We start from the raw sequence: 14,557 nt of genomic DNA, 5'->3' as shown, positions 1-14,557 counted from the left end.
GGGCGAGTCATCATGATGGAATGTCTACTGGGAGCCGCAGAGGGGCAGGGAAGGAGGAGGTCTCTTGCAGAGCACCCCCTCCCCCACCCCCACCCCCACCCCCACCCCAGAGCCTGGGTGGAAGCATACCCCGCTGCCAGTGCACGCGCTGCGCGCGGCCCTCTGGATTCGTCTCTGTGTTTTAAGCCTTTTTACTGGTTATTTTTCGGGGACTATAAAAGGAACACCCTTTGTCATCCATTTGGGGGCTTCCCACCTACTGTGTATGAAAGTGGGGTCTCTGTTGTGAGGGTGGTGCTAGTGTGAACACCAGGCCCACGTCGTGGGAGTCGTGGGTCAGGAGATGTGTCTCATGTCCTCATGGGGCCCAGACGTTGACCACACCTTGTCCTGGTGCTCAGCCTCGTCTTGCAGTCCTGCTGAGTGGCCCAGAAGCAGAACTCCCTCCCTCCCATCACACCTCGCTTCCCAAAGGTGACAGAGCCAGCGCCATGCCCTGCCCAGAGTCCCAAGCCCCTGCCTGGGCTTCTAAAAGAAAGAAAAAATTAATTGTCATTCAGGCCCCCTTGCCAGGGGAGGAGAGTGCCAGCGCCCTGCAGCGAGGGTGCAGGCAGGGTCTCGGTGCCCCTGGTATGCTCGGAGAACACTGGAGAACACTCGCTAGCAGCATGGAAGGAACCAGAGACAGCCTAAGTGAAAGGAAAATGGAAGTCAGGCTTCAGCATTGGCATTTCTGTCTCGTTTGGGGGTTGGAGTTGTTTTCCAAATTCGATCTGCTTCCGCTGTAGCGCATTAGTCAGAAAACAGGTGAACTCAGTGTGACACAGAATGCGCATTGTCACGGGTGACATGTTGAACGGTACTCACAAAAACAGCTTGGTGACATTAGTGCCGTAGAATCTTCACAAAAGGCCCATGGCTCCAGCCGGGCCGGGTCCCAGTGAAGGACAGCAGGGTCGGCCCGTAGACGGCGGATAGCGGAAACGCCCTGTCCACCCAGTGCAGAGAGGAGCCAGCACCTTGCGGGACGTGCTGTGCAGCGAGGCCTGCTGCCTCCGGGCCTGGGGTGGGCCCGTCAGAAAGCCTTTCCGCAGTGGGGTCGGGGGGGGGGGGGGGTCCAGCCTGGGTCTCCAGGTGGCAGCTTTGCCTGCGGAAGCCTCAGACCTCTGTCGTGCGGGTGACCACAGTGCTGCTCACCAGGCACTTGCTATGGAATTGCTATGGTCAGCCCGGGTTTGCTGCTGCCTTCCCTGCATGGCGGCAACACGGGCTCGCTTTCCGTGCCACGTCCATTTGGACGCCCGGTTGTGGTTGGCGAGGGCTGCTCTGCCCGAGATGGCCTTTGCGATGCGGGAGCCTGTCCTGATGCGTCCTGGAGCGTGCACTGTGCCCCAGCTGGGACACGTACCTGAGGGACAGAGGAGGGTCCTCGTGCCGGTCCTGGTGTGAGCTGGGGGCTTCCTGGTCTGCTGGCTGCTAAGGAAGTGGGAGACCCCGCTGTGGTGTGCAGGCTAGGCGCCCAGGCCTCAGGGCAGGAGCATTGCGTGGGGGGAGGGGGGGGTCTTCTAGGGGTGGGATGTGCAGAGCCTCCTCCCAGGGGAGGTAGCATCTGCCCCGAAGAACTTGCAGTTGCTCAGTAGTGCCTCCGCTACTGTGGGATTGGTTGTTGTTGGTGCTGTTTGGGCCCTGACAGCTTAAGCCAGGGTCCGCCTGAGGTCCTTGGAGCCCCCTTCCTGCCTTGACACTACCCAGGGGCCACCATTCAGAAGGAACTCTACTCTTGGTGGAGAGTTGAATGGGTCCTGACCAGGGACTTGGTTAAGTTGGAGCAGTAAACCTGAGCTCTGTGGGGTGGTGAAGGTGAAGAGAAGGGACAGGACTCTGTTTTGCAGCTGCGTGGCCTCGGGCTGCTCCCCCGCAGGCCTGCCCTCAGGTGGCGACCAGCTCAGGACCCACTGACCTCTCCAGCCTGCTTGAAGCCAGGCAGGGCTGTGCCCAGGACTGGGGCCTGCTTCAGTTATTCCTAGATTGTCTCACACGACCATCTTCTTCTCTGTCAGGCTGTGACCCTGTCTGCTGTGTTCTCGAATTTTCTGGGAGGGCTGTTTTATTCGCTCTCCCGGCTCCCATCCCTTGGTCTTACTGGATGTCTTTCTCGGCTCACTGTTGGCTCTGTTTGTGCCAGGGATCCCTCTGTGTCAGCAGAATTGACCCCAGGATCGACTCTGCCTGGCCCACTTTCTGGTCCCCAGCCACGTTGGAGCTCCGGGGCATGAGCGTGGGCCTGCCTGGGAGCACAGAGCCTAGAGACCCCAGGGGGCTTTCTCCTCTACCCAGAGCCCATCTTCCTGCTAGGGGTCCTGAATCTCTGCAGAATCCCAGATCTGTGTGGGGACTTGGTCCCTTCTGACCCTAGAGGTTTCCCGTGGACAGCCAAGGCAGCCACAGCATGCAGACTGCCCTGGTTCTCACTTACGTCTCCGTCCCTTTTGCTGGGGAGCATTGCTTGATGCCAGAGGACACTGATATCTGAGGTGCTGTCCCTTTCACAGTCCCAGGGGAATCCCGGAGGCGGCGTAGGGAGGGGCTGGTTTTGAAGTTCCATTCACAGTAACATTTCTATGAGAAAATCACAATATTAGGCTGGCTGAGGAGCAGGAGCAGCCCCGCCCCCGCCCCCTTGCACCTAGGCCTGGTGCGCCCTGGGCAGCCTACCCTTGCGCTGGTTATCTTTGAAGTGGGGTCTCGCTTTATGCCTGGGCTTGTCTGGGCTGTCATCTTCCCACTCGTGCTTACGGTGTTGCTGGGTGTGGCGGTCGTGTGCCAGTGTGCCCAGGCTTTGTTAAGATGGAGCCTCACAAATCGCTGACCTCAAACAGTGGTTCCTTATCTCCCAAGTAGCTAGGAGTATAGGCGTGACCTACTGTACCTGGTGATATCTGGCTGTTCTGTATCCTTACCTGCTGGTTTGCAGCTCCTGTTCACGTCTGGAGACATCTTGGTTTAGTGTGAACTTTTTCTAAGTGGTGCGTGCATGCATGTGTGTGTGTGCGTGTGTACTGGGGCTTGAATCCAGGGCCTGTTTCTGTCATTGAACTACTTTCAGTAAAAGCTGGCTTGATTACCACTTGAGCCACACCTCCACTTTTGGCTTTTTGGTGGTTAACTGGAGATAAAATTCTTGCAGACTTTCTTGCTTAGGCTGGCTTCAAACCAGAATTCTCAGATCTCAGCCTCCTAAATAGCTAGGATTACACTGATGCCTGACCCAAGCATGTTTTTGTTCTTCTTCAGCTAGACTTGTGGATGGTGTAAGTGCTGGTTCCTATCTCAGTTCCAAATCTGCGCTGGAAATAAATCTTATTTCCTTGAATTCCATGATGACTTATGCCTGTTGAGAAAAAAAGAGCTGCTTTTTAATTTGGACTCTAAATTAGAAAATAGACGTGTTTTATTAAGATTCCTAGTGTATGTTGATACATTCCTGTAACCCTAGCACTCAGGAGGAGGAGGCTGAGGCTCAGGAGGTATGCAAGTTAAAGGCCAGCCAGCCAGGGCAACAGAGTGAGGTTCTGCCTCCAAACAAAGGGAAATAATCCTATTTCTTGCATCTTTGCAATGTTGATGTTATAAAATACTTAGTTGTACAGAGACCTGGTTTTGCTAATGTATAAGACATCTGTATTTTGATTTATTTTTGGTCAGTCCTGGGGCTTGAACTCAGGGAGGGCACTGTCCCTCAGCTTCTTTTGCTCCCTCAGCTTCTTTTGCTCTACCACTTGAGCTATAGCGCCATTTCTGGCTTTTTCTGGGATCAGTTAGAAATAAGAGTCTCATGGGCTTTGCTACCCAAACCATGATCCTCAGATCTCAGCCTCTCGAGTAGGTAGAAGGATTAGAGTGTGACCACCGGCGCCCGGCCCACTGCAGCGTTTTCTGCGGGAAGAACAGTGATGTGCCTCTGTCCTCCTGGAGCCCCTGGTTGGCCGTTTGGCGTGTGTACTGGGCAGGAGGTCTCCTGGCAGCCGCCACAGCGGCTACAGCCCCTGCCTCCTGGCACTGTGCTCGCTCCCTGTCCCCCTGTGAACCTGAGTGTGGAGAGCTGTGGGCCCCCCCCCCCCCCAAGCACATGGCTTTGTGTGGATGTGTTTGTTGTGACCGGGGTTCCGCGCAGGTTGTGGCCACGTGCCGACTGGCTTGCTGAGGAGCTGCCCCATTCTGCTGAAGCATCCCACCCTGCCAGAGCGCAGCGGACGTGCTCACTGCACACACCTACCCTGTCCGTGTTCTCTGAGCTGCACAGGGGCCAGTGAGGTAACCGGGCTCGCACGTGTGGGGGGGGGCACTTTGCTAGCTAGGGAAGGGCTCTGCCGCTGGGCCCCGCACCCTGGTTTTCTGTGGCTGTACCAGCTCAGGCGATGGGGCACCTGCGCCCTGCCCATCGCCTGTGGTGGCTGTAGTCTGGATCAGCCTTGTGGGGTGGGGGCTGGGACAGGGTGAGGTGGAGCCTTGGGGCCTTCCCAGCAGGCATGCTGAGCCCTTTCCAGTGTTGATTGGGTGTCAGGACGCCAACGCCTATGTTGGGACTCAGACTTGGTACTCGGCACCTTTGCTCATTGGCTAAGGCTCTACCAGCTACCATTCCTCCACTCCCTGTGGCCGCTGCTTAATTCCATGGTTTTGCAGTGCATAGTCGCAGGAATTTTTCTTGTTTTGTGTCAGACACGGGGGTTTACACAGGCTTTCCAGTTCTTTTTTTTTTTTTTTTTTGGTCGGTCATGGGGCTTGAACTCTGGGCCTGGGCGCTGTCCCTCAGCTCTTCAGCTCAAGGCGAGCGCTCTACCACTTGAGCTACAGCGCCACTTCCAGTTTTCTGGTGGTTTATTGGAGATAGGAGTCTCACGGTCTTTCCTGCCCGGGCTGGCTTTGAACCGCGATCCTCAGATCTCAGCCTCCTGAGTAGCTAGGATTACAGGCGTGAGCCACCAGTGCCCGGCTGCTTTCCAGTTCTTGTAGGTATTTTGTCACTTTCTTGATGGGATACTTTGAAGTACAACATTTGTTTTGAGATAGTACTGGGGCTTGAACTCGGGTCCTTACACTTTGTCTTTGCCTTTTAGGCTCAAGGCTGATGCTTGCTCTACCATTGAGCCACAGCTCCACTTCTGGCTTTTTGCTGGTTAATTGGAGATAAATCTCAGGTTTAGGCTGGCTTTGAACTGGGATCTCATCTTGGATTACAGGAGTGAGCCACTGGTGCCTGTCTCAGTAGAAAGGCTTCATGGAAACACGATTGTCTTTCTTTCTTTTGAGATAGGGTCTTACTCTTGGTCCTGTCTGGAGATTTCTCTCTGGCACAGGCTGGTCTGAAACTTACAGATCTTGTCTCCAGACGCTGGGATGGCAGCACGCACCACCACGCCCAGCACAAACGTCTCAGAGGACACGTTTTTATTTACGTGGATGGAGCTCTGCTTTTCTATTTCCCTTTGCTCCTCGTGCTTCGGTGTCATCTGAGGTGCTGGGGCCAGTGCTGGCTGGAAACAGCCGGCACTTGCAGCCTTGGGTTCACCATATTTCGGCCCCCGTGGTCTCTGGGCAGTGGTTCAGAACATGCTTGGGCCTGTAGCCAGGCTTGAGGGGACCAGGTGTACCTTGCCCTCGGTGGGCAGTCTGAAGCACAGCTAGGGTGGCAAGGACCTCTGAAGGCTCCTAGTCACCCTGCCAGGGAGCTTGGTGGTGCTCTGAATTGTGGTCTTGCTGCAGTACCAGTGGATCTCAGTGGTGTGGTTGTGTGTGCATGGTGGTGGTGATCTCGGTGGTGTGGCTGTGTGTGCACGGTGGCGGTAGTGATCTCTGTGTGGCTGTGTGTGCACAGTGGCGGCAGTGGTGGTGGTGACCTCAGTGGTGTGGCTGTGTGTGCATGGTGGCAGTGATGATCTCGGTGTAGCTGTGTGTGCATAGTGATGGTGGTAGTGTTACTGGTACATGGTGGCGGTAGTGGTGTTCTCAGTGGTGTGGCTGTGTGTGCATAGTGGTGGTGGTGGTGATCTCTGTGGTGTGGCTTTGTGTGCATGGTGGCAGTGGTGGTGGTATCAGTGGTGTGACTGTGTGTGCATGGTGGTGGTGGTGATCTCTGGTGTGGCTGTGTGTGCACAGTGGCGGCAGTGGTGGGGGTGATCTCAGTGTAGCTGTGTGTGCATAGTGGTGGGTGGTGGTAGTGGTGTTGTCAGTGCATGGTGGCGGTAGTGGTGATCTCAGTGGTGTGGCTGTGTGTGCATGGTGGCAGTGGTGGTGTTCTCAGTGGTGTGGCTGTGTGTGCATAGTGGTGGTGGTGGTGGTCTCTGGTGTGGCTGTGTGTGCACTGTGGCGGCAGTAGTTGTGGTGATCTCGGTGGTGTGGCTGTGTGTACATGGTGGTGGTGGTGGTATCAGTGGTGTGGCTGTGTGTGCATAGTGGCAGTGGTGATCTCTGTGGTGTGGCTGTGTGTGCACAGTGGTGGTGGTGATCTCAGTGTAGCTGTGTGTGCACGGTGGCGGTGGTAGTGATCTCAGTGGTATGGTGGTGGTGATCTTGGTGGTGTGGCTGCGGTGTGCGTGGTTGTGGTGATGTCGGTGGTGTATCTGTGGTATGCACCAGCTGTGTGCTGTGGCTTCTCAGGAGAGGCACAGACAGGTCTTCGTGGAGGCTTCTTTGGACTTGAAACACCTTATATTCACAGGGCAGTTGCTGCAGGGCCATGGGGGCCCTGCCGCTGTGGCTGTTCCCCAGAGGCTCATGGGTGGAGTTGCTGCTGTCCGTGGTGTTCTTGCCCCAGTCCAGCGGCCTCTGTTCAGTGGCACACTGGCCAGCATGCGTCCGGGAGTTGACATGCATGGCCCAGGCTGTGCAGGAGCCCCTGTTGGTCTGTGGTGGGCGCTGGTGGCTTCGCTATTCGGGAGGCTGAGGTCTGAGGATTGTGGTTAGAAGCCAGCCCAGGCAGAAAAGTCCGTGAGACTGACATCTCCAGTTAACCAACAAAAAGCTGGAAGTGAAGGAGTGGCTCAAGTGGTAGAGAGCCAGTGAGGAGGCCCTGGTTCAACAGTGTTGGCGCGTGTCTGTGGTGAACGTTCGGTGTTGGTAAACACAGGCGTGACTTGGCGGGGGGAGGTGGGTGCTGGAGCGCCAGGAGGCACACCTCTCGTGTCCGCTGCAGCTTGTGGCCGCGGGGGGGAGGGGCAGGCCCTGTGGATGTGGGGTCCTGCCCATCTCCAGGGCCCTCTAAGCGGCACCCCGGTGTGCACCCAGAGTGTCCTTCCACCCCTTGCTCCTTTCAGCCATCTCCAGGCCCTGGGTCAGTTCACACAAGCCATGGCGAGGAGGCCCTGCTGGGCTTTTCCCTGCTCTGCAGCCACTTCGCTGTTCAGGGCTTCAAGTGAGGTCTCCCCAACTTTGAAGGGGCCTGGAGGCTGAGTGCAGCCCTTGTCCAGCACGCAGCATGTGGGCACAGTCTCGGGCTCATTCTTGGTGGCTCCTGCTGTCAGTGTGTGTCGTAGGGTGTGGGGGACAACGATTCTCCATCGAGAGTCCGGGGTGAACGGCACTGGGTAGCATGCCCCCCAGCGCCCCCCTTCCCCCGCGGGCAGCTGACCACTGGCCCTGGCCCCGCCGTCTGTGTCAGAACCGCCTCTGGTGGCTCCGGCCTGAAAAAACCAACCCGGAGGTGACTGGTGCTAACTGGTCTTCCCAGAAGAGGAGGGGTACGGTGGTCTGTCGCTGGGCCCGGTTTTGACCCCACGCACGGCCTGCTGCCTGGGGCCCGGGCTCCCTGTGACCGGTGTTGGAGATGGAGTCCCTGTCCTCCCCAGGCCTTGAGAATGAGCCCCATGCTACCTGGGAGAGGCGCTGCAGGCCCCACCTCAGCCTTGTCTCAGCCGCTGGGGGGCCCAGCCGGAGCAGCCGTTTCCTCGGGTGACTGGGTGCCCACCCAGCAGAGCCGGGACGGGCACAGGGGCACAGCGGCGCGGGGCGGGGGACCAGCCTGGGGTAGGCGCACCACACCCTCGGGGTCGGGCGCTTCTCTCTGGGCCTCTGAGGTTTCTGGCGTGGGCACGGGGCCGGGCTGGGTCTTGCGGCTTTCCTCTGGTGAGAACAGCTCACTTTCCCACCTGCTCCGGCGCCTGCTCAGACAGGAAGCCCCACCCTCTGGTGTCTGCCCCCTTGGCCTCTTCCCAGACTGCCACCTTAGCCTCCTGCCCCCAGCAGGCATGCCTGGCTGTGTGCAGGCCCCCCAGCTCTGGCCTGAGACCCCAGGGCCATTCCATGGTCATCTCCTTTCCCTGCTCCCGCCCCAGGGGTTGGGGTACCCCTCAGCCCCTCGCACCGCGCCTCTGCCTGCCTCCTGGGCCGCCCACGCCCCCTCCTCCCCATCCCCCCCCCCCCCCCCCCCCCCGTGGAAACAGCTCAAGATGGGGTGACCAGCTGACTGCTCCCTTCCGCTCCCCTCGGGCAGCCAGGCTCTTCCCTCCTCACCCCATCGGGCACTTCTCCCAGGGTGCTGTCTCCAGTGCTCCCGGGGAAGCCGGGACCTCTGTCTGCCTCTGCCCTCCAGGCCCTGGCTGAGGCTCCACCTCTGCCACTTTCCCGCAGGTCATTTCATGGTTGGCCCCTGCTCAGACAGGCCTCCTGCCCTGCCGGCCTATGTAGTGAAGGCTGCTGTGTTCCAGGAGCCCCCAGGTCCTCATTCTCTTGCAGATGAACCATCGCTGAGGGGTGGTGTTCACCAGAAGTCTCAGACTCCCCCCTTCCCTGGCTTGGGGGGGGGGCGTGTTGAGTGTGTGCCCCTCCTCTGGACCAGGGCTGCACCCTGCCCTCACCATCTGGGCCACCCCCTTCCCAGGCCCCTTCTGAGCCTTGCCCATGGAGCCCTTCAGCTGGTTGGATGCATGCAGTTGCTGTTGGGGTGCAGTGAGGGTCGCATTCTGGTGAGGCATCATGGGAGCTCACTGGGCCAAGAGCGTGATGCCAGCCCTGGAGGTCAAGGGACGTTAGAGTCAGGCGGAGCCTCTGTGGGGGCCGGGGTGTTCCTCTGCACCCCACCCCGAGCCTCTGCAGCTGTGGAGTGAGGTCACCTCGTAGCTGCCAACAACATCAGCTTTGTTCTTGGGGTGACTTGTCTCTCGCCGGCAGCATCAGGCTTACCTTTGCACGTGTGGCCCCGCGGCGAGGAGGAGGGGCAGGTCTGGTTCTGTGCACTCTAGGCATGGTGGGGCATGCGTGTGCTCACAGGCGTGGGAGGAGAGACCCCGCCCCAGGGCCCCAGGGGCCAACAGAGCTTGTGTGTTCATCACAGGTCTCCGAGCCCCCAGCCCCCATGAGACCCAAACCCGATGACTCTTCCCAGTGCCCCGCATCCTCTGAGAAGGACAAGCAACCCAGCTGGCTGCGGACCTTGGCTGCTTCCTCCAACAAGGTGTGTGTGGGGGCTGTTGGAAGTCCTGGGGAGGAGGGCGTGGCCCGGCTGACACTCACAGACCAGTCTCTTGCAGAGCCTCGGCTGCCCTCACCCTCGCCAGCGCCTCTCTGCTTTCCGACCCTGGTCCCCTGCGGTCTCCACAAGCGAGAAGGAGATCTCCCCACACCTCCCAGCCCTGATCCGCGACAGGTGAGATGTGCACGGGCTGCCTGCCCGCGACGGCGCGGTCCACTCGTGCGCCAGCCTGCTCCGGGCCCCAGCATTTGTGGGTCTCAGTCTGTGAAGCTTGACATTGAGATCCAGTCGGAAGCCAGGCGCTGGTGGCTCACGCCTATAATCCTGGCTTCTCAGGAGCCTCTGAGCAGTGAGGTTCCAAGCCAGCTGGGGCTTCAGAAAAGGTTCTGTGAAACTCCACCTCCGGCCAGCAAGCCAAGCTAGATTCGAGGCCTGGCTTGAGAGGTGGAGCTGTGAGCAAAAGAGCTGAGGGAGAACTGGAGGCCCCGAGTTCAAGGCCTGGTACCGGCAAAAAAAAAAGAAAGAAAACATGGGCTGGGGAGGTGGCTCAGTGGTAGAGTGCTCGCCTAGCATGCATGAAGCCCCAGGTTCAATTCCTCAGCACCACACACACAGAAAAGGCCGGAAGTGGCACTATGGCTCAAGTGGTAGAGTGCTAGCTTTGAGCAAAAGCAGCTCAGGGACAGCGTCCAGGCCCTGAATTCAAGCCCCAGGACTGGGGGAACAAATAGAAAAAAGAATAGGATTCAGAGTTGAAGGAAAAAGTGTTTCCCCTTGGCGTGGGCAGGCGTTAGCTCTGCAGGTGTCCGGCTGTGGGGCTAGGGCTGCGTGCTGGAGGGGCCTCAGGCGGGCTTGCAGACCTAACTCCTCCTCCTGTGTGCCCCGCAGCTTTTACTCCTACAAGAGCTTCGAGACGGCTGTGGCCCCCAACGTGGCCCTTGCCCCGCCAGCCCAGCAGAAGGTGGTGAGCAGCCCGCCATGCGCCACTGTGGTGTCCCGAGCTCCCGAGCCTCTCCCCACTTGTGTCCAGCCTCGGAAGCGGAAGCTGACTGCAGACACCCCAGGAGCCCCGGAGACGTTGGCGCCCTCAACTGCCACGGAAGAGGACAAGGACTCGGAGGCCGAGGTGGAAGTTGAGAGCAGAGAGGGATGTAAGTCGGCTCCTGGGAGCCTTGGGACCCTGGGCTGGGGTGCGGAGGCGTGGGCGTGGCTCCACCCCGGCTCTTCTCCGAGGCACCGCTGACCAGGGCCTGTCTCTGTCCCCAGTCACGTCCTCCCTGTCCTCGCTGTCCTCTCCATCCTTCACCTCGTCCAGTTCTGCCAAGGACCTGAGCTCCCCAGGCACGCACGCCCCACCCGCGGCCGCCCCGGATGCCGCAGCCCACGCCGACACCCCCAGTGGGCTGGAGGCGGAGCTGGAGCACCTGCGGCAGGCCCTGGAGGGCGGCCTGGACACCAAGGAAGCCAAAGAGAAGTTCCTGCATGAAGTGGTCAAGATGCGCGTGAAGCAGGAGGAGAAGCTGAACGCAGCCCTGCAGGCCAAGCGCAGCCTCCACCAGGTGAGAGTGGGCGTCGGCCTTCCTCCCGCTGACCGGGAGAGCCTCGGGAGGGGGGGGGGGGGGACGGCCAGGTGACCCAGCCACACAGGGCGCTTTCTCACGGAGCCACATCCCCAGCCCGGGGCCTCCTGAGTGGCTGGGACTGCCAGTGTGTGCCAGCTCCATGGTTGAGATGAGGTCTCACTAGCTGTGCTCAGGCTGGCCTCTGCGTGACCCCGGTCCCCGTGCGCCAGGCCACTGTGGCCATCCTGATGTCCAGCAGCCCCTTGGCGCTCCCAGGGAGAGCTCCCGCCGCGGGTTTGGCTGTGTCTGTTCCTCCGCCCAGCGGCCACACACCGAGCGGCCGCCCCGCTAGCAAAGCCTCCAGGGAGTCAGTCCAGCAGAGCACTCTGGGAGCACACGTTCGTGGGGACACGGCCCCTACCTCATACTCGCTGTCAGCCTGGCCCACGTCACTGTGTGTGGTTCGGCAGCTCCACTCTGGTGCCTCCTTTTTACATGGTTGTTTCTGATTGTAAGTGCGCAGCCATTGCGGGGCGAGGGGTAAGAGGGCAGGGCTGGCCGGCCTGGCTTCCCCGGCGCACGCCCCCCCTCTCCCCCCATGGCCCGAGTCACACCGCAGCCTGTGTCTGGCAGCTCCACAAGCGTGGGCTTTAGCACAACACAACCCTGCGAGTCTTGGGGCTGCAGGACTTCACACACTCGCTCTCCTGGGAGCGTCTCAGTCACTCGCCCCAGCTACTGTCTGCTGTCCCCCGCTGTCCCCGCTTCTTGGCAAAGGTGTGATTCCCACATGTGCTTTCAGAGGCGGGGGCATGAGTCACCACTGTGCTAACACTCGGGGGAAGGGAGCAGGCTGTGCCAGGGCTGGTGATGGCCCCATCTGCTGGGGGGTAACCTACCCCAAAGTGGCCACCCCAGGGTTCGGCTGGCATCCAAGAGGAGGCATTCCGAAGCTGGCTGCTGAGGTCCTGGGGGCACTGAGAGGAGGAAGGCAGGGTGGGCAGGAAGCCAGGTGGAAGGATGCGTGGCCTGAAGGGGCTCCGAGTGGGCCGGCAGCGACCTTGAGCCCCTCTCTCAGGAGCTGGAGTTTCTGCGTGTGGCCAAGAAGGAGAAGCTGCGGGAAGCCACGGAGGCCAAGCGGAGCCTGAGGAAGGAGATCGAGCGCCTCCGAGCCGAGAATGAGAAGAAGATGAAAGAGGCCAACGAGTCTCGGGTGCGCCTGAAGCGGGAGCTGGAGCAGGCGCGGCAGGCCCGAGTGTGTGACAAGGGCTGCGAGGCCGGCCGTCTGCGCGCCAAGTACTCCGCTCAGGTACGGGGCGGGCACAGAGCCAGCCAGCCATCCCTTCAGCCCAGGTCGTCCGTGTCCCCACTGCCACGGGGCCCGGCCGAGCCTGTGACACGTCCCACAGCCACACGCCCGAGCACACCATCCACAGGGAGCCATGGTATGGCCCGGGTGCCTGCCACCCACTGAGGCCCTCCCTGGTCATGCCCCTCCACCCCCCGCCCCCTGGCCCCGGGCCTGAGTCCTGGGAGGCTCTGCTGCCCTCAGTGCGGGGCGCCACCCCGCCCCGCTGGGCGTCTGTCTCGGGCAGAGGCGGGTAAATTCTGGCAGGCTGGACCTGGGCTTGGTTCAGGGCACAGGCAGAGCAGGATCCAGCACAGGAAGGTGGGCCCCTTTCTAGAAGTAGGTGGCACCGCCCGACGGGCAGTGTGCGGCTGACCCTTGGTGTCCTTTTCAGATCGAGGACCTGCAGGCCAAGCTGCAGCACGCAGAGGCCGATCGGGAACAGCTGCGGGCTGACCTGCTGCGGGAGCGCGAGGCCCGTGAGCACCTGGAGAAGGTGGTGAAGGAGCTGCAGGAGCAGCTGTGGCCTCGGCCGCCACCTGAGCACACCGGCGGCGGGGGCAGCACCGACCTTGAGCCCTAGCCCTGGCGTGGCCGCCCGGCGGCGTGGTCTCCAGCTTGACCCCCAGCTCAGGCCCGGTGGGCGGGCGGCAGCGGGCGGCGCTGCCCAGGCCCAGCCCCGCCCCCGCAGCCACCCAGCACAACGTCTCTACTGTGCCTATTACCAAACGAGTGTTTGTAACCACACACTTTTGGAATCCACTGCAAAATTTTCTACTGGCCAAGTTCAAATAAGCAAGCTGTGTCCCTAGCTGCAGCCAGTCCACGCCAGCACGGTGGCTTGTGGCTGGATCTCTGCTTGCCAGAACATTCTAACATTTACACTTTTGTTATAAGCTATTTAAAACCAATAAGGAGACTTGATACTCAGAAAAATCAACACGTTTTTTAGTGACTAACTTTCATAGGCTTTGACACGCCACACCGTCTGGAGGCCCGCCCTGGGGCCTGGGAAGCCATCACCGCTCATCTGTGCCCGCGGCCGCACAAGGGCAGCAAGGGTTTTCTTCAGAGTTTATTTTTTCAGCGACAAGGGCCCGGGTCTTCCTGCTCCGCCAGGAAGAGCAGGTCGAGTGCCGCGTGCGAGATGAGCCGAACACTGCCCGCCTTACCGCCGCCCGCCCCGCTGCCCGGCCGCCGCTCCACGGGCTCCCGGAGGCCGAGCTGCGCAGGAGCCGTGGGGGGGGGGGGGGACAACGGAGACGTCCCGGCGCCCCGTGCCCGCCTCCGCCGCTGGGACCGGCCCGGGAACACGCGCCCCTTGACCCCCGGCTCTCGGCACTTTGGCACACACCGCCCATTCCCATCGCCGGGCTGAGGCTGCAGCTTTGGAACAAATAGCATTACATCACTTTTTTTTGTTACTCATTCATTTAAACGTATGTTTAGAACTGCACTTTGTCAAAAACCTTCCCTTCTCTTTTTACTCCCCAGTTAACTGAGGTTTTTACCGATTTCTAGAGCAGTTCAAACCCTAAGTGCTCGAGTGCTTAGAAATCCCCTCTGGTGCTTGGTTGAACAAGGGAATCACAAGAAAACGAACACGCAGAAACTGAACTTGGGGGTCGTTCTGTGCCTTCCAGCGTCTCGTACAGCAAACCTGACTCATGTCTTTTTACCCCCAAAAATACCGTCTTCAGTAGCGATTGAAATCTGCCACTGTCAGAATACGTTACTTGCATTTATTCCAAATAGTCTTGTTTACTCTTAACTGTTCATGCAAATTGTATAAGGTTTCTTATGCCCAAGCTTGAAAAACGATTTTCCAGTAGACAGGAGGCCGCCGCGCCCTCCCCCTCCCCCTCCCCTCCCCTCCCCCTCAGTGGCGGTATTTATTTGAGATCACACAGGAGTTCTTTGCTTTAGTCTTTCCAGCACCCTGGCCGCGAGCTGAGCGAGGTGGAGTGCGGAGCGTCCGCACAGGTACAAACAGCCCCAAGTGCGCACCGCACCGGGGAGGAGCAAAGCCAGACCCGGAAGCCCTGGCGTCGGAGCGGGTGAGGGGCCGTCTGCAGGGCTCGCCCTTGGTTTACTGAGGGGGCTCGGCGGCAGCTGGCCCTCCGCCTTCTAAAGTGCAATGCAAAAGGGACATCGTGTATGCGCAGCGTTTGTTTGGGA

At 59.9% G+C, this 14,557-nt stretch overlaps 1 protein-coding gene across 1 annotated transcript in view; it reads left to right on the top strand.

The window, feature by feature from the left end:
* The window catches only part of Ski (SKI proto-oncogene), a 69,721-nt gene extending 55,498 nt beyond the window's left edge, over positions 1–14,223 (top strand). The window contains exons 2-7 of the mRNA XM_042701918.1: positions 9,332–9,451; positions 9,528–9,643; positions 10,358–10,620; positions 10,736–11,028; positions 12,110–12,340; positions 12,774–14,223. Coding sequence (XP_042557852.1) covers positions 9,332–9,451; positions 9,528–9,643; positions 10,358–10,620; positions 10,736–11,028; positions 12,110–12,340; positions 12,774–12,962 — 1,212 coding nt within the window. The 3' untranslated portion in view covers positions 12,963–14,223. The remainder of the gene's footprint in view (positions 1–9,331; positions 9,452–9,527; positions 9,644–10,357; positions 10,621–10,735; positions 11,029–12,109; positions 12,341–12,773) is intronic.
* The last annotated feature ends 334 nt before the right edge of the window (positions 14,224–14,557 follow it).

Source organism: Dipodomys spectabilis, unplaced genomic scaffold (genome assembly GCF_019054845.1).
Source record: "Dipodomys spectabilis isolate Male_0828 unplaced genomic scaffold, ASM1905484v1 ptg000299l, whole genome shotgun sequence".
Lineage (NCBI taxonomy): Eukaryota > Metazoa > Chordata > Mammalia > Rodentia > Heteromyidae > Dipodomys > Dipodomys spectabilis.
Note: the sequence above shows the minus strand (reverse complement) of the source record. Positions and strands in the feature narration are given on the sequence as shown.